This window comes from Somniosus microcephalus, chromosome 31 (assembly GCF_052327205.1).
Source record: "Somniosus microcephalus isolate GS21.2 chromosome 31, FLI_Smic_1.0, whole genome shotgun sequence".
Taxonomy (NCBI): domain Eukaryota; kingdom Metazoa; phylum Chordata; class Chondrichthyes; order Squaliformes; family Somniosidae; genus Somniosus; species Somniosus microcephalus.
Genome location: NC_141017.1, coordinates 40,612,156 through 40,630,941, shown reverse-complemented (window position 1 = coordinate 40,630,941; position 18,786 = coordinate 40,612,156). Strand labels below are relative to the sequence as shown.

The window sequence follows — 18,786 nt, the reverse complement described above, 5'->3', positions numbered from 1 at the left end:
AGGCCCCGGGCTTGCTCTCTCTCCGGGCTTCTGCCCTGGTCCCAGCCCCTCGGCTCGGCTGTGCAGTCCCGGCCCGGTGTTTGTCCCGAGTTTCTCCGACCCCGGAGTTTCTCGGGTTTCAGGCCCCGGGCTTGCTCTCTCTCCGGGCTTCCGCCCTGGTCCCAGCCCCTCGGCTCGGCTGTGCAGTCCCGGCCCGGCCCGGTGTTTGTCCGAGTTTCTCCGACCCCGGAGTTTCTCGGGTTTCAGGCCCCGGGCTTGCTCGCTCTCCGGGCCCGACAGTCCCGACCCGATCCGGCACCCCTACCTCTCCACTCGCCTCTTTGACTGGCTCGGGCCGCTCCTCCCGGTCTGGGTCTACTCCTGTTGCTGCTCGCTCTCCTTCTCTCCGGTGCCTCGCTCGGCCCGGTTCCTCGGGCCTTTCTCCGGCTTCAGGCTCCGTGCTCCGGTTGCTGCTCGGGCTCTGCTGTGGTGCTTCAGGCTCCGTGTTCCTGCTGCTGCTCGGGCTCAGCTTTGCTGCCTCGTTGTCCAGGTTTTTTCCCGGATTTATTTTTCTCTTTCTCGCTATCTTATCTTTTTTCGGGTTTTTTTTTCCTCTTTGGCGCTCTTTTTTTCCTCGGTTTTCTTAGATGCTTAAACTAAACTAAACTTAAACTTAAAACTACACTAAACTTAGCTAACTTAGACTAAAGTTAAATTTAACTTTTAGAACTTTTAAACTTTTTTTCCCCACTTAGATGGCTAAATTCGGCAGCCCATCTTCAGCGTGGCTCTCTCTCTCTCCTCACACTCTCTCTCTCACACATTCTCTCTCTGTTGCCTTTATGTAAGCAGAATCTTCAGTGAATCTGCACCACTGTGTTTAAATCCATCTCCACAGAGGGCATTGTGTGTGGTTTGTGTACGTCTGGCTCTGCCTCTCTCGTTCAGCCTGGTTCCTGCTATTCAAATGGTGCTAGTCTGTAGCACTGGGCACGTCAAGCACCTGCTTGTGTCGTGGTCTTTGTTACAAGAGTTGTATTTAGGCATTGTGTTAACAGGAATGGAGGGATGTTATGTTTTCACCCTGAGCTATAATCCCTCTTTAAAATTAATTTGTAATTTAGACTCGAGACCTCACCATGAGACACTCCACACGCAGTGCCTGTAAGTTTTATATCACAAACATTGCTGATCTGGGAGAGATCCAAAGTAACACGAGCCTGGGCCAAATCTATCTTGCATCCAGTGGGCTGTGTAATCACGAAGCTGCTCCAAATCTCTTTTAAACCCTAAAGGTCCCAGGTGTTTGTGACCACTGGCACATCTGCCCATTGCATGGTGGCACAGACCTCACCACTTCACTTCAAAGAAGTTTTATTAAGTGGTGCTCACTTACCATAAAGTCTGTCAAACATTATACCGGCCATCGTACATAGTGGGCAAATCTCATTTGCACTGGCACGCCCGCTCTAAGCGGTAGGGACTGTACAGAGTTAATAACTTCTCCGTAGAAGGAGAAACTAAGTGAACTTTTTCCTTATTGATAACTTGGTTAAGAATTTGCATTCCTAACTAATAGGTAAGCATTGTTTATCGTTCATTTAATGAGATGAGTTTCTAACTAACTAGTGAACATGTATCTTTCTGTAATTGAGGTAATGGTCAGTACAGTTCCTTATTCCTGTAATTTTATCGCACAGCACTTTCTTCCTGTGGTTAATTATTGATCAACCATGTGAATCTACTGACCACAAGTCTGTTTTTAATTCTAATTTTTGCTCTGTATTCAAATTTGTTCTAATCTACTGAGGCAATAAGTTTACAGACACATCCTGGTGCTGACATCATTAGGCACATCCTCAGTTAAGTGGTTAGCACCTCGAGCAGCCCCATTAAAGTGGACAGTGCTGTAGGGGTCAGTTTCAGTTCAGACGTTCAATAGCTGCTTCAAAGGTCAGTGGACCATGATTGTATCTGGGCAGGCGATTGTATCTGGGCAGGCTTTTGTAACAGTATAACATTACACTTGTCCAGTTACTAAAATCCCATCTGCTCACGATCTCTAATCCTGAGGGCTGCAATTCCCTACAATGAGATACAAGATCCTGATGTGAGACTCTCGGCAGTCCCAGCTGATGGCTACAGGAGAAGGGGGGTTTCATTTTAGTTTGTGTGCATGTGTGCGCTTGGTGCTTTAACCTCTGTCTTGAGATATTTCAAATGGGTTTGGTTTGATTTGTGACCCTCTTGGGTTTGAGTGCTGTGATAAGGTGTGGGGAAAGGAGCATGCTGTGGTTGGCAATCTCTGGAAGTGATGGATAAACAGTAATGTGATGCTGATGATCTGCGTATTCATACTGTCTGATCCAGAGCCCGACACACTGGATGTCCATGTGTGCGCTGTCCACCCCCCCTGCCATTGTGGCCCTGGCCAGATGCATTGACCTGTTGGCTTGCAGATGTCTGACCCTGTCGTCTGGTTTGTGCAGGTATTTTGATCACGACCATTGCTTCAAAGGGAGAGCTGCAGGCGTGGCCAGAGCTCCTGCCTCAACTCTGTAACCTGCTTAACTCCGAGGATTACAACACCTGTGAGGGAGCCTTTGGAGCTTTGCAGAAGATTTGTGAGGATTCCTCTGAGATGCTGGACAGTGATGCTCTGAATAGACCCCTCAACGTTATGATCCCCAAGTTCCTGCAGTTCTTCAAACACTGTAGTCCTAAGATCAGGTGAGAAATTGTTAAAGCCTTTTGCTCAACTGTGTGCAAGGGGAATATGTCCTGTAACTGCAGGGGTAATAATTCACATGTACGCCTCTCTCTCTCTCTCTCTCTCTCTCTCTCTCTCTCAGGTCCCACGCAATCGCTTGTGTGAATCAATTCATCATCGGCAGGGCCCAGGCACTGATGGACAATGTCGATACCTTCATCGAGGTATGGTGTTTGAGTATTTGCTGATCTGCAGTGGTTTAATGGCCACTGTTGTTGGGACTCCTCTGATGGCTCAGTTTGTGAAAGCTCGTGTCCCAGGTCTGTCATCTGTACTCGCAACCCCAGGTTACAATCCTGGCCTGTGTAACAGTGGCAGCCCCTGAGCTGGAGAGGAAAGTTAGCTGCTCCTAGTTGCTAGCGAGAGATTCCTGCTGGAAAGTGTGCATGAGCAGAGTTGCTCCAGCTATGCTCAACAATGCCCACTGGCTCGGGCATGAAGAATGGGGCCTTGTGGGGCAGTAGGGGGCCAGTGGGAGGAGAGTTGTCCCCTGTGGAAGTCAGCACCTCCAGCACAGCAGAAGTGCGGAGATTAAAAACCCATTGCTGTTGAGGTTTATCCATCTGAAACTCTCCCTTTAAAGGAGCAGTTGAATGGTCCTGTTGCTCTCGGGCAAGCCTCCTCTGGACACCCTGCTTTATTCGTGTTTTTATTGAACAGATTTCTCACTGATCCCACGCTGTGTGCTGCTCCAGTGTGGTCAGACCAAAATGATGTAAGCTTTGTGACAGCAGACTGGGAGAATTGTGCAACGTTCAAGGTGTAGCAAAAGTTTACTGGCCTCCAGTGTCTTTGTTCCAGACATTCTGCTAATTAAAGGGGAGGTACATTTTATTGATTGTCGCAATTCAATTATTTTAATTGGTATTAAAAGGTGTGTGTACATCACAACCTTCTCTTTGCTGGCTGTTTAGAAAGCTTTCAGCCCTCAGTCAGAAAGGGGCTGTAATATTACTAGTTACGTTACTGTCATTACTGTTTATAAAAAAAAAAAAAAAAATACACTTTCTTGCCCTGCCGCCTTTTTGCTCTTTTTTTTAACTAAGTTTCATTTTATTTCTCTCGGGCTCCGCTTTCCATTTGGAGATGGTACCCACACTGGGAAACCTATCTGTACCTGGAAACCAGCCTGCTTTCGTGCACAAGTGTAGAGGTCCATGATGTTGAAAGTGCCCTGGCTGACCTTTGACATGACCTGCGGGGGTGACTTAATTGGATACGGATGTAAAAGGCAGCATTAAAATCAACCCAATCCTCAGCTAGTCCGTGGTGCTGGTCAGTAGCAGTGAAGTGTGTCTGCCGTACAGCAGTCTCGGGATTGGGCTGTGCTTACAATGAAAGTCCTGCTTGTTTCCTGCAGCACCTATTTGCACTGGCGACAGATGAGGATTCAGAGGTGAGGAAGAATGTGTGTCGGGCGCTAGTGATGCTGCTAGAGGTTCGGATAGATCGGCTTATCCCACACATGCACAGTATAATCCAGGTAAGTGTGTGTGTGGCTGTATGTATCCACACTGTTCAGCTATGCATAGATATGTGTCTGAGTGTACACAGTATCAGCCAGGTACGTCTGCAGTGGTCTCTGATTTTAGACTCCAGTTTGGCAGCTGGGGTTCTGTTTAATTGTCGACCTAGTTTTGGTGATTTATTGGACTGTAACAAATGGGAAAAGCATTCCAGTAAAATGACTTATTTTCTCAGTTCAGCGTGCTGTAGAAGGAAAGACTCAAACATTAGTGTTTCACAGCCAATAAATTACTTTGAAGTGTAGTCACTGTCCTTATACAAACATGATCCCACAGCAGTGAGATGAATGACTGGCCAGCCTGTTTTTGATGGTACTTGAGGGAGGAATATTGGCCAGGATAATGGAAGACCCTAGTTTTAAAATTTTGCCACCTTTTAATGTGCACTGAACCGGTGGAACAATTAGACGACCTTGGTTTAATGCCTCACCAGAAAGACGGCCCCGCCGCCGACAGTGCGGCGCTCCCTCCGCACCGCCCCGCCGCCGACAGTGCGGCGCTCCCTCCGCACCGCCCCGCCGCTGACAGTGCGGCGCTCCCTCCGCACCGCCCCGCCGCCGACAGTGCGGCGCTCCCTCCGCACCGCCCTGCCTTGTCAGCCTAGATTCCGTGCTCACGTTCTGAAATGGGGCTGGAACCCACGACCTTCCACCAACAGAGTGGCTCATTTGTGGATTTGCTGTGGAGCTGATAAGTGATTACTTGTTGGGTATTCCTTGAGATTTTTAAAACTCTGGTGTAGTTTTGACCATGCTTAGGTGCCAGGTCATCTGGCTCAGTTGATAAATGGCGTACTGAGCAGCAAGGCTCCAGGTTCCATCCCCAGCTTGTTCTCCGTCAATTGGAGTGACTCCAATTGACCTTTGCATTCAGGGGTGAGGAGGGGAAGATTAATCCCGATCACTGTCCAGTGGCTGCTGCTGGAAAGTGTGTGGGTGTTGGGTGAGGACGGGATCAGTTTGGATGTGGTGCCCCTCCCCGTGGTCTAATAATAGCCAGCACTCGGCCTAGCCTCTGGCCACCTGGGGCAGGGAGTGGAGGGTGGTCAATGCCCATGGACTTGTGTTTTCAGTTACTGACTGAGGGGAGGGCCATGGTAGTGAGCGCTGTTGAGTAAAAACTGAAGTGAGTGAATGAGCTGGAGCTGGGGGTAATGTCACAAGCCTCTGTGTCTGCACTGACTGGGTTGTCCTGTGTTGGTTCTGTCAGGAGCTCTTACTGATTCCCTGCTGTTTTTTCTCCTTCCACCCCCAGTACATGCTGCAGAGGACGCAGGACGCTGATGAAAACGTGGCATTGGAAGCGTGCGAGTTCTGGCTGACACTGGCTGAACAACCGATCTGCAAGGAGGTGCTGTCGGGTCACCTAATCCAGTAAGCACCGGTAGATCCAAGGGCAGAGGGAATAGTGGGGGACGGACTGTCTTAGGAACGTAGGAATTGCCTGACACAGACCAGCGTCCATCGAGTTCCCCTTCTACCATCTCGTTAGTCCCATGATCCAACGATAATGGAGTTGTTGACCAATCACAGCGATCAATCTCTATCAATGAGTCTACAACAGACCCAGACACGAGGCGAGGAAACCCCCCAGTGGTGGAGAGCTTTGAGAACCAGAGGTCCAAAGTCACCTGTTCCTCCCGAGCTCGCTGCACTCACCGCACCTCATGTCTCCAATTACTCGGACACTGGAGCCCAAAGTGGCATTTTCTGAAAGAAATCTATCTAATTTGCGTCTGAATGAATCAACACTAACTGTTTCCACCGTCTCCCTGGAGGGGGAACCTGTTCCATAGATTGACCACTCGCTCACTGAAATGATATTTCCGCAGATCAGTTTTGAATTTCCCCTGCTTTGTGTGCAGGCCGTGTCCTCTGGTGAACAGCTTTTGGGTTACGACGTCATGGGAAGTGTCGGGTGCACCTGCCTCTGAGTTGACAAATTACTGAATGCGAGGTGGCTTGTCGCTAATATCAGATATCCCACCTTGACTTCTGCTTTGGAGCGGGCTCTTCATTCTGTTAATAAACAAGATCTGATGTTTTTGTCTTTTAGATTGATTCCTATTTTAGTGAATGGGATGAAATACTCGGAGATTGACATCATCCTTTTAAAGGTGAGAACCGTTAATTCTGTGAATTGGATCGGAGCTGGGGATTGGACAGTGGGATAGTTGGTCTCCTTTCAGTTCTGGGAACTGGGTCTAAACCCAGCCATAGGTCTTGTAAGGAATGACTTTGGGGCCAAGTTGATGCAGCTCCTGGTGGACCTTGACCCACAGCTCAGAATGGAGAGTTTTGCTCCGAGCTCAAAGGATGACTGGTGTTGGTAATGGGGAAAGGTCAGGCTAGTGCAGTAGGGCTTTTGTTCTGATGGGCTGGTGTAAGGGCCTTTTACTCTCTCATCTGTACTGCACTTGTAGCATGAACTCTATGGTCTCCTCTGACTTTTATTTGTTGATCTGTCTCATTCTCGTCTTGCGTATCTGCACAGGGTGATGTAGAAGAGGATGAAGCGGTCCCGGATAGTGAGCAAGACATCAAACCCCGCTTTCACAAGTCCCGCACGGTCACACTGCAGCATGAGGAGGATGCCACCGAGGAAGATGAGGACTTTGATGACGACGATGATGACACACTCTCTGACTGGAACCTGAGTATGTTTGTGTAGAGTGACTGGTTCCCCGGGGACTGTCTATTTACTCCCAGCCACTAGGAGGTGCCAAGACCTCCGAGCCTCCCACCTGTCCTGGTGGGTGAGTGCACCAATAACTGTGGTACTGAACCATGTTGGCCAGGTAGCTACTGGGTCTGGGCTGGGTTAGCTGCCCCTAGCTAGAGGGCCCCCAATAGGTATGTTTGGCCTAGGCTCAGGAGGGGCAGATCAGCCCGGGATTCCTGCTCCTGATCTCTGTCTGCTGGATAGCCCAGGCAAGTGTAGAGTGAAGTCAGACTCTAGCTCACTGCGGGTGGATGCCCCGGTCTCGCTCTTTGTATAGGCTCATGGGCTCATGGGCTGAGATTCTGGAGCCCTGATCATTAAGTTCATCAGAAGTCACACCTTTCGGAGCAAAGTACAAACGGGGAGCAGGAACTCAGCGGGAAGACTACAGAAAGAACCGTTGTTTTATACAGTTTCCAAACGCCATACAAGGTTTCTTCACGTTACAAAGTGGTGTACAGGGCATGAGGAAGGTGAGCGAATGGACTCGGGGACCCCTCGGGACAGCTGGAAATGTCCACTACAGACCAGCCTGCCATCCTTCTTTGGGTTTTATGACTGCATTGTTTTGAGGCCTTATGTAGATGGTGTTGTGCAGTATTTGGGCTGATGGGTGGGCCTGGGATGCTGTGCGCATGCACACACTCTCTGGGGCGACTGTCTGTGCGCTCTCCGGTGGGTGGCTGTGTACCGGGTGAATCGCTCTCCGGTGGGTGGCTGTGTACCGGGTGAATCGCTCTCGGGTGGCTGTGTACCGGGTGAATCGCTCTCCGGTGGGTGGCTGTGTACCGGGTGAATCGCTCTCTGGTGGGTGGCTGTGTACCGGGTGAATCGCTCTCCGGTGGGTGGCTGTGTACCGGGTGAATCGCGCTCCGGTGGGTGGCTGTGTACCGGGTGAATCGCTCTCCGGTGGGTGGCTGTGTACCGGGTGAATCGCTCTCCGGTGGGTGGCTGTGTACCGGGTGAATCGCTCTCCGGTGGGTGGCTGTGTACCGGGTGAATCGCTCTCCGGTGGGTGGCTGTGTACCGGGTGAATCGCTCTCCGGTGGGTGGCTGTGTACCGGGTGAATCGCTCTCCGGTGGGTGGCTGTGTACCGGGTGAATCGCTCTCCGGTGGGTGGCTGTGTACCGGGTGAATGCTGCTCTCCGGTGGGTGGCTGTGTACCGGGTGAATCGCTCTCCGGTGGGTGGCAGTGTACCGGGTGAATCGCTCTCCGGTGGGTGGCTGTGTACCGGGTGAATCGCTCTCCGGTGGGTGGCTGTGTACCGGGTGAATCGCTCTCTGGTGGGTGGCTGTGTACCGGGTGAATCGCTCTCCGGTGGGTGGCTGTGTACCGGGTGAATCGCTCTCCGGTGGGTGGCTGTGTACCGGGTGAATGCTGCTCTCCGGTGGGTGGCTGTGTACCGGGTGAATCGCTCTCCAGTGGGAGGCTGTGTACCAGGTGAATCGCTCTCCAGTGGGAGGCTGTGTACTGGGTGAATGCTCTTCCTGCTGCTGTTCATGCTGCTGTCTGTTCCTGTTAGGGAAGTGCTCGGCTGCTGCGCTGGATGTCTTGGCCAACGTTTTCCGGGACGATCTTCTGCCTCACCTGCTGCCGCTGCTGAAGGGGCTGCTGTTCCATCCAGATTGGGTTGTTAAAGAGTCTGGAATCCTGGTTCTGGGTGCAATCGCAGAAGGTATGGAGCGGGAATGCTGAAAATGTGACCTGTGTGGGTGGGAGTGGCTCTGGAAGGGACATGCTCTCTGAAGTGTAGGAGTCAATGAAAGCCTCTAATGGCCCAGTGTGTGTTTGTGCCTGCATTCTGGACAGCTGGTTTCAACTTGCCCCTGCCCCACCTTACAACTGCGCCTGCTGCCATTGTCAGGCCCAGACTCTGTGTCTTTTATAAATGGTCTTTTCCAAAGGTCCAAATATGTGCAGATTTCAGCTGCCTCTGCAGGAGCCTGAGCTGATCAGACCCACACCATCTGAATCTCTAAATGGTGTCCGATGCGCCCCCGAAGTGAACTTGCCCCCCTCCCCATAACCATTTCAGCCCACTCTTAAAGAAGTGTCACTGGGTAGCGCCTGCTAATAATGGCACATTGTTCTGTGGATAGTGACCCTACTCCTCCTCCTCCCCATTGCATTGTGCCTAATCTTGCTTTGTTTCTGCCCATAGGCTGTATGCAAGGGATGGTCCCGTACCTCCCCGAGTTGATCCCGCACCTCATACAGTGTCTGCCGGATAAGAAGGCGCTGGTGCGCTCCATCGCCTGCTGGACGCTCAGTCGCTACGCGCACTGGGTGGTCAGTCAGCCACCAGATCAGTACCTCAAACCACTGATGACTGAACTCCTGAAGCGAATCCTGGATGGAAACAAGCGAGTGCAAGAGGCAGCATGCAGGTGAGGTGTGCCTGCAGGGTCCCTCCATTCCCACAATGGAGCAGCTCTCTTCAGTCACGTACAACTTGCATCTGTAGAGCTGTTCTCAGTGGCTGCCGGCTGAGGTGGGGAAGAGCCTAAATGCTGCTGGAACAAGTGACCCACACAAAGTCTTACAGAGCAGACCATCCCCTGGGCTGGGGAGGGGGAAAGCAGCAAGTGGTCCCGCCACTGATTGTTGTCCAGTGACTCCTGTGTGTGTGGATGTTGGGTGATGCCCCCCCCCCCGTGTCAAATACCCCCCCCCCTGCAAGAGTGACCGTGAAGCCTGGCCAATGAGGTACTGGAGGGCGGCCGTGTCCCAGTGGGAGTCATGTGAGCCAGAAGGCTGTTTCACTCTTGTGGCTGAGACGCGTGAACCTCACATCAGCTTCTATGCTCTGCCATTTAGCAGTGTTTTTTTGGGTGAACAAATCTTGGTTACTGTGTGTAGGTTGGTAGCCAGCCCAGCTCTGGGTGGGGGCGGGGGGGGTGAGATGAGGGTAAATCTTACATTTTCAGCCTCTGTACTGATCGAGGCTCTGGAAGTGATGACTATCAGTGCATGAGAATGATGATGGTGTGCGTATTCATACTGTCTGATCTGGAGGCTGCAGTACAGGCAGTCTGCGATTGAGCATCCTTGGGCAAAGCAGCATTTATGTTCCATGTTTCAAGCATCTGTAAATTTCTGCTGGCTGGTGTGTAACTGGCCACCTTTGGTCTGCGCACCCCTCACTCTCCCTTTGTTCTCCCCTCAGCGCGTTTGCTACATTGGAGGAGGAGGCCTGCACTGAGCTCGTCCCGTACCTCAGCTATATCCTCGACACGCTGGTGTTTGCGTTTGGGAAGTACCAGCACAAGAACCTGCTGATTCTGTACGATGCCATCGGCACGCTCGCCGACTCCGTGGGACATCACCTCAATCAGCCGGTGGGCGGCAGCGGTGGTTCCGTGATCTTTATATTGGTGGGGGGAGGTCAGAGGGTGCAGTGCTTAGATTTCACACACTCCACCCTGGCCAAAGCAGAATTCAGGCAATTTTTTTGTTTGGAACTCTTTGGTGAGGGGCCGAGACCCACGGGACGCCAGCAAGGGTCCTAAAGTGGGCACTGCGGCAGTGAGCGCTGGCTGCTCGGGTGTTTTAAGCATTGTCCCGCTCCTGTGCCCTCTCCCGCTCCCTCAGCTCTAAATTGGCTGTGTCACTCATTGGGTGCAATTCATTCTCCAACAACCTGAGGCTGCAGCAGTGCGCGGGCAGCAGGCCAGGTTCTGCTGGGCACTGTACGGCATTGAGCTGGTAAAACTGCCAACCCGGTGTGGCTGACCTGTGGTGACGGAAGCCTTTTACTGGGCTCTTTGTCCTGAGCCTATCTGACTGGGTGTGCTCGTTTAGTGCATCAGTCTGTGCTTGAATTTTGACACTTTTGTGGCTGTAACTTTAATAAAAAAAAAAAAACCCATGGTATGTTTTGCCGGTTGCCCCCACCCCTGGAATCTGATGAATGAGTGCTGAGCTCAGCAGGAGGGGCTGCTTTCATTCTCTGTGTGGCTGCTGTGCTGTTTTACTGTGTTGGAGGGGCTGGAATATTTGGCTTCCAGTTCAGACATTAATGGCAGAATTTTCCACTCTGCACTCATACAGGAATACATCCAGAAACTAATGCCCCCCCTCATTCAGAAATGGAACGAGCTGAAGGATGAAGATAAGGATCTGTTCCCCCTGCTGGAGGTGAGCGAGCACTGGGCATTATGGGGGTAGTGGCATAGGTACAGTATGGGTAGAGATTGATGGCTGCGTATTTTGTCTCCGCCCCCCCCCCCCCCCCACCTCACCAAAACACTCAAACACCCCAAGTTTGAGTTCATGGAACAGAATCATAGAACTTTACAGCACAGGAGGCCATTCGGCCCGTCGGCCTGTGCTGTCTCTGAAAGAACTCTCCACCTAAACCCTTTCCTCTGCTCTTGACCGTAGCCTTTAAAATGCTGCTTTGTTGAATATTTAGTCCCCTCCCTTTTTTAAAGCTGTTATGGATTCTGCTTCCACCACTGTTTCTGGTCAGGCATTCCGTGTCTGAACATCCCTCTGCCGAAAGATCTTCTCCCGACCTCTCCCTTCGTTTTCCTGGTGATCTTAAATTGATTCCATCTAGAAAATAGTCGTGTCGAGTCTCTTCACCGCAACCCCCCCCCCCCCCAACATTACCTTCTCAAAACTCCTCAGATGTTGAAGATCTAACATTACCTGACCCTGGTTGGGCCGCACAGTTCTGGTCTCCATACTATAAAAAGGACATGGAAGCACTGGAGAAAGTGTAAAAAAGATTAACAAGGATGGTACCAGAACTGAGAGATTCCAGCTATCGTGAAAGATTGAACAGGTTGGGGCTTTTTTCTTTAGAAAAGAGAAGTGACCTGATAGCAGCCTTTAAAATTATGAATGCATTGGACAGAGTAGATGTGGAGAGAATGTTTCCACTTGTGGGGGTGTCAAAAACTAGGGGCCATTAATACAAGGTAGTTACTAATAAATCCAGTAGGGAATTCAGGAAAAATGTCTTTACTTAGAGTGGTTAGAGTGTGGAACTCGCTACCACAGGAAGTGGCTGAGGCAAATAGCTTCGATGCTTTCAAAAGGAAGCTAGACAGATACACGAGAGAAAAGGGGGTAGAAATAGATGCTGAAAGGCTGGCTGACCCTGGGCGGGACCGGTGCTGTGATGAATAGAAACGCAGACATTTGAATACTGAACAAATTCTGTTGAACTTTTTATTCTGAGCGCATTGCTGTGAACCGTTTAACTCCATTGTCCACTGCGTATAAGTGGGTGTGGGAGGGTTACTGTGAGGTGTGAAGTATCCCTCCTGTGTGGGAGGGTTACTGTGAGGTGTGAAGTATCCCTCCTGTGTGGGAGGGTTACTGTGAGGTGTGAAGTGTCCCTCCTGTGTGGGAGGGTTACTGTGAGGTGTGAAGTGTCCCTCCTGTGTGGGAGGGTTACTGTGAGGTGTGAAGTATCCCTCCTGTGTGGGAGGGTTACTGTGAGGTGTGAAGTGTCCCTCCTGTGTGGGAGGGTTACTGTGAGGTGTGAAGTGTCCCTCCTGTGTGGGAGGGTTACTGTGAGGTGTGAAGTGTCCCTGCTGTGTGGGAGGGTTACTGTGAGGTGTGAAGTATCCCTCCTGTGTGGGAGGGTTACTGTGAGGTGTGAAGTATCCCTCCTGTGTGGGAGGGTTACTGTGAGGTGTGAAGTGTCCCTCCTGTGTGGGAGGGTTACTGTGAGGTGTGAAGTATCCCTCCTGTGTGGGAGGGTTACTGTGAGGTGTGAAGTGTCCCTCCTGTGTGGGAGGGTTACTGTGAGGTGTGAAGTGTCCCTCCTGTGTGGGAGGGTTACTGTGAGGTGTGAAGTGTCCCTCCTGTGTGGGAGGGTTACTGTGAGGTGTGAAGTATCCCTCCTGTGTGGGAGGGTTACTGTGAGGTGTGAAGTATCCCTCCTGTGTGGGAGGGTTACTGTGAGGTGTGAAGTATCCCTCCTGTGTGGGAGGGTTACTGTGAGGTGTGAAGTATCCCTCCTGTGTGGGAGGGTTACTGTGAGGTGTGAAGTGTCCCTCCTGTGTGGGAGGGTTACTGTGAGGTGTGAAGTGTCCCTCCTGTGTGGGAGGGTTACTGTGAGGTGTGAAGTGTCCCTCCTGTGTGGGAGGGTTACTGTGAGGTGTGAAGTATCCCTCCTGTGTGGGAGGGTTACTGTGAGGTGTGAAGTGTCCCTCCTGTGTGGGAGGGTTACTGTGAGGTGTGAAGTATCCCTCCTGTGTGGGAGGGTTACTGTGAGGTGTGAAGTATCCCTCCTGTGTGGGAGGGTTACTGTGAGGTGTGAAGTGTCCCTCCTGTGTGGGAGGGTTACTGTGAGGTGTGAAGTGTCCCTCCTGTGTGGGAGGGTTACTGTGAGGTGTGAAGTGTCCCTCCTGTGTGGGAGGGTTACTGTGAGGTGTGAAGTGTCCCTCCTGTGTGGGAGGGTTACTGTGAGGTGTGAAGTGTCCCTCCTGTGTGGGAGGGTTACTGTGAGGTGTGAAGTATCCCTCCTGTGTGGGAGGGTTACTGTGAGGTGTGAAGTATCCCTCCTGTGTGGGAGGGTTACTGTGAGGTGTGAAGTGTCCCTCCTGTGTGGGAGGGTTACTGTGAGGTGTGAAGTATCCCTCCTGTGTGGGAGGGTTACTGTGAGGTGTGAAGTATCCCTCCTGTGTGGGAGGGTTACTGTGAGGTGTGAAGTGTCCCTCCTGTGTGGGAGGGTTACTGTGAGGTGTGAAGTGTCCCTCCTGTGTGGGAGGGTTACTGTGAGGTGTGAAGTGTCCCTCCTGTGTGGGAGGGTTACTGTGAGGTGTGAAGTGTCCCTCCTGTGTGGGAGGGTTACTGTGAGGTGTGAAGTATCCCTCCTGTGTGGGAGGGTTACTGTGAGGTGTGAAGTGTCCCTCCTGTGTGGGAGGGTTACTGTGAGGTGTGAAGTATCCCTCCTGTGTGGGAGGGTTACTGTGAGGTGTGAAGTGTCCCTCCTGTGTGGGAGGGTTACTGTGAGGTGTGAAGTGTCCCTCCTGTGTGGGAGGGTTACTGTGAGGTGTGAAGTGTCCCTCCTGTGTGGGAGGGTTACTGTGAGGTGTGAAGTATCCCTCCTGTGTGGGAGGGTTACTGTGAGGTGTGAAGTGTCCCTCCTGTGTGGGAGGGTTACTGTGAGGTGTGAAGTGTCCCTCCTGTGTGGGAGGGTTACTGTGAGGTGTGAAGTGTCCCTCCTGTGTGGGAGGGTTACTGTGAGGTGTGAAGTATCCCTCCTGTGTGGGAGGGTTACTGTGAGGTGTGAAGTGTCCCTCCTGTGTGGGAGGGTTACTGTGAGGTGTGAAGTATCCCTCCTGTGTGGGAGGGTTACTGTGAGGTGTGAAGTATCCCTCCTGTGTGGGAGGGTTACTGTGAGGTGTGAAGTATCCCTCCTGTGTGGGAGGGTTACTGTGAGGTGTGAAGTGTCCCTCCTGTGTGGGAGGGTTACTGTGAGGTGTGAAGTGTCCCTCCTGTGTGGGAGGGTTACTGTGAGGTGTGAAGTATCCCTCCTGTGTGGGAGGGTTACTGTGAGGTGTGAAGTATCCCTCCTGTGTGGGAACATGAACTGGTGCCACCTATCCGCCCCTGTTGGAACAATACTGTCCGCTGCAGGTGCGGTTGCCGCGGGGACGCGCCCCGCTGCAGGTGCGGTTGCCGCGGGGACGAGCCCCGCTACAGGTGCGGTTGCCGCGGGGACGAGCCCCGCTACAGGTGCGGTTGCCGCGGGGACGAGCCCCGCTACAGGTGCGGTTGCCCCAATGACCTTTGCCATTGATGCTAACACATTGCCTCTGGTTTGCAGTACCGATATTCATCGTTCCTTATTCTTTCCCCAGTGCCTCTCGTCAGTGGCCACTGCTCTGCAGAGCGGCTTCCTCCCGTACTGTGAGCCTGTCTATCAGCGCTGTGTCACACTCGTGCAGAAAACACTCGCCCAGGCCATGGTAAGGTCCTTTTACTGGTGTTTGAATCAGAAAAACGCACTATTTGTGAATATAATTGCAAAATACTGCGGATGCTGGAAATCTGAAATAACAACAGAAAATGCTGGAAATACTCAGCAGGCCAGGCAGCATCCGTGGAGAGAGAAACAGAGTTAACGTTTCAGGTCTGGGACCCTTCATCAGAACTGGAAAAAGCTGGAGATGTAACAGATATTAAGCAGGTGCAGAGACGGGGGGGGGGGGGGGTGGGGGCGGTTAGGAGGGGAGGAAGGAATAGAAAGAACATCCTGTACTTTTGTAAGAGGCAGGAAAGATAAAATGTTGCAAATGGGAGTGGCAAAAATCATACTGCATGAAAAATGGGGGCAGGGATAATGATCTGAAATTGTTGAACTCAATGTTGAGTCCGGCAGGCTGTAAAGTGCCCAATCGAAAGATGAGGTGCTGTTCCTCGAGCTTACGTTGAGCTTCATTGGAACAATGCAATAGCCCGAGGACAGAAAGATCAGAGCGGGAGTGAAGCGGTGAATTAAAGTTTGTGAAGTTTGGTTGTGGGATTTACAAGGTCTGGGAGCTTTCTGTGCTCTTCCTCATCTAAAACTAGCTACACAGATTTCAGTAGCATCTTCATCCCTGCAGAGTGCGTGCTGTCTGTAGCTGTGTGCGCTGGGATGGTGGTCCCAATCTCCCATGTCTCGTTTGCAGCCTCTACTGGTTTTAATGAAGATTGTTCAAATGTGGTTTAACCTGCAGAAGACCTGAAATACCGGGGGGGGGGGGGGGGGGCGGGTAGGTGTGGTGTTGGGCCGGCTGACCCTGGGCGGGACCCTGTGCTGTGATGAATAGAAACGCAGACATTTGAATACTGAATAAATTCTGTTGAACTTTTTATTCTGAGCGCGTTGCTGTGAACCGTTTAACTCCATTGTCCACTGCATATAAGTGGGTGTGGGAGGGTTACTGTGAGGTGTGAAGTGTCCCTGCTGTGTGGGAACATGAACTGGTGCCACCTATCGGCCCCTGTTAGAACAATACTATACACTGGCTGCATATGGGGACAGTGAGCATTGTGCACCCCCACACACAGCAGCTGATGGTCCCCCCTCGTGTGTGTGATACACCGCCTCCGTGATGTGCTTCCCACACACAGCAGCTGATGGTCCCCCCTCGTGTGTGTGATGCACTGCCTCCGTGATGTGCTTTGCAGCATTGTAGACTAATTGTTTCCCACCATGCACTCCTGCTGTGGATATTTTCAGATGTACAACACGCAGCCGGATCAGTACGAGGCTCCAGACAAGGACTTCATGATCGTAGCACTGGATCTGCTGAGTGGCCTGGCAGAGGGCCTGGGTGGCCATGTGGAGCAGCTGGTAGCTCGGAGCAACATCATGACCCTTCTCTTCCAGTGTATGCAGGTGAGCGAAAGAGAGAATAATTACATTTACATTTCTATATGACTCTTCGTGACCGCAGGGTGGGTAGTTACTGTTGTAATGTAGGGAAACGCAACAATAATTTGCACACAGCAAGATCCCACAATGAGATAAATGACCACTTAATCTGTTTCAGTAATGCTGGTGGAAGGGTAAACACCAATGGCCTGGACATCGGGAGAACTCGGCTCTTCCAATAGTTCCCTGGACACCGGGAGAACTCGGCTCTTCCAATAGTTCCCTGGACACCGGGAGAACTCTGCTCTTCCAATAGTTCCCTGGACATCGGGAGAACTCGGCTCTTCCAATAGTTCCCTGGACACCGGGAGAACTCTGCTCTTCCAATAGTTCCCTGGACATCGGGAGAACTCGGCTCTTCCAATAGTTCCCTGGACATCGGGAGAACTCTGCTCTTCCAATAGTTCCCTGGACACCGGGAGAACTCTGCTCTTCCAATAGTTCCCTGGACACCGGGAGAACTCTGCTCTTCCAATAGTTCCCTGGACATCGGGAAAACTCGGCTCTTCCAATAGTTCCCTGGACATCGGGAAAACTCGGCTCTTCCAATAGTTCCCTGGACATCGGGAGAACTCGGCTCTTCCAATAGTTCCCTGGACATCGGGAGAACTCGGCTCTTCCAATAGTTCCCTGGACATCGGGAGAACTCGGCTCTTCCAATAGTTCCCTGGACATCGGGAGAACTCTGCTCTTCCAATAGCTCCCTGGACACCGGGAGAATGCGGCTCTTCCAATAGTTCCCTGGACACCGGGAGAACGCGGCTCTTCCAATAGTTCCCTGGACACTTGGAGAACTCGGCTATTCCAATAGTTCCCTGGACATCGGGAAAACTCTGCTCTTCCAATAGTTCCCTGGACACTGGGAGAATGCGGCTCTTCCAATAGTTCCCTGGACACTGGGAGAACTCGGCTATTCCAATAGTTCCCTGGACACTGGGAGAACTCGGCTATTCCAATAGTTCCCTGGACACTGGGAGAACTCGGCTATTCCAATAGTTCCCTGGACATCGGGAGAACTCGGCTCTTCCAATAGTTCCCTGGACACCGGGAGAACTCTGCTATTCCAATAGTTCCCTGGGATTTTCTGCGCCTGCCTGAGGGGGCAGATGGGGCCTCCGTCTAACCCACGAGCTCTGGCTGCAGTGAGTGCTACAGCCAGGTCCCCCTTTGAGTAAAGGGGTAGTGCTGATGTTGATGGTGGCTCTCTGAGCCTGGATTGGGTGACTCCCTCACTTGAATATGAACCTGTTATTGCTGGGTGACTAGATTATGTGATCCAGGCCTGGCTGCTGAATGACCCGAACTGTTCCAATATTGGGCTTTAATTCTGCAAGACCTCACACCCTGACCTGTACACTATTACCGGGGAGTGTACTCGCAGCCTGCTTGCAGCCCCATGATCACCCTATCATTTAACTAGATATTGGACTTGATTATAAGGGGGAGGGGGGAGAGTGTGTGTGAGGGGTGGGGAGAGTGTGCGCACGGGGGAAGGGAGAGTGTGCGCGAGAGGTTGTGGGGGAGGGGGGAGGAGAGGGAGGGAGGGGCGTGCCGGGGAGTGTGAGTGTGAGTGGGAAGTGCCGGGGGAGGGGAGAGTGCGAGGGGAGTGTGTGTGCGCGGGGGAAGGGAGTGTGTGCGCGAGAGGTTGCGGGGGGGGGGGGGGGTGGAGGAGAGAGAGAGCGGGGCGTGCCGGGGAGTGTGAGTGGGAAGTGCCGGGGGAGGGGAGAGTGTGAGGGGAGTGTGTGCGCGCGGGGGAAGGGAGAGTGTGCGGGGGAGGAGAGAGAGAGCAGGGCGTGCCGGGGAGTGTGAGTGGGAAGTGCCGTGTGAGGGGAGTGTGTGCGCGCGGGGGAAGGGAGAGTGTGCGTGAGAGGTTGCGGGGGGGGGGGGGTAGAGGAGAGAGAGAGCGGGGCGTGCCGGGGAGTGTGAGTGGGAAGTGCCGGGGGAGGGGAGTGTGTGGCGCGCGGGGGAAGGGAGAGTGTGCGCGAGAGGTTGCGGGGGAGGAGAGAGAGAGAGCGGGGCGTGCCGGGGAGTGAGAGTGGGAAGTGCCGGGGGAGGGGAGCGTGTGAGGGGAGTGTGTGCGCGAGAGGTTGCGGGGGAGGGGGGGAGGAGAGAGAGCAGGGCGTGAGGGGGAGTGGGCGGGGCGGGGAGGGGGAGGAGAGCGGGCAGGGCATGCCCAGAGTTGGTGGGGGAGCGGGTGGGGGAAGGGTAAGTGTCGGGTGGATTGATGCAATGGGGCCTTGATCCATCATGTTTTGGGATTTCTGTGACCTGTGCTGTCTTCTCTCTCTAGGACACGATGCCTGAAGTTCGGCAGAGTTCATTTGCACTTTTGGGCGATCTCACCAAAGCCTGTTTCCAGCATGTTAAACCGTGTATAGGTGAGTGCAGTGGCACCAGGCGACC

The 18,786-nt window shown here is 52.5% G+C and overlaps 1 protein-coding gene and 1 non-coding gene across 2 annotated transcripts in view; both read left to right on the top strand.

Annotated features, from left to right (window-relative positions):
- The window catches only part of LOC147097799 (transportin-2), a 50,337-nt gene that overhangs the window by 11,785 nt on the left and 19,766 nt on the right, over positions 1-18,786 (top strand). Inside the window, exons 4-16 of the mRNA XM_085971921.1 lie at positions 2,469-2,709; positions 2,832-2,913; positions 4,110-4,232; positions 5,530-5,648; positions 6,331-6,391; positions 6,769-6,931; positions 8,521-8,673; positions 9,160-9,385; positions 10,165-10,336; positions 11,049-11,135; positions 14,822-14,929; positions 16,189-16,347; positions 18,674-18,761. Of these exons, the coding sequence (XP_085828047.1) occupies positions 2,469-2,709; positions 2,832-2,913; positions 4,110-4,232; positions 5,530-5,648; positions 6,331-6,391; positions 6,769-6,931; positions 8,521-8,673; positions 9,160-9,385; positions 10,165-10,336; positions 11,049-11,135; positions 14,822-14,929; positions 16,189-16,347; positions 18,674-18,761 (1,782 nt within the window). The remainder of the gene's footprint in view (positions 1-2,468; positions 2,710-2,831; positions 2,914-4,109; positions 4,233-5,529; positions 5,649-6,330; positions 6,392-6,768; positions 6,932-8,520; positions 8,674-9,159; positions 9,386-10,164; positions 10,337-11,048; positions 11,136-14,821; positions 14,930-16,188; positions 16,348-18,673; positions 18,762-18,786) is intronic.
- On the top strand, positions 2,285-2,349 carry LOC147097801 (small nucleolar RNA SNORD41). The gene has a single exon (XR_015074341.1). It is a non-coding gene; the product is annotated as a small nucleolar RNA SNORD41 (small nucleolar RNA).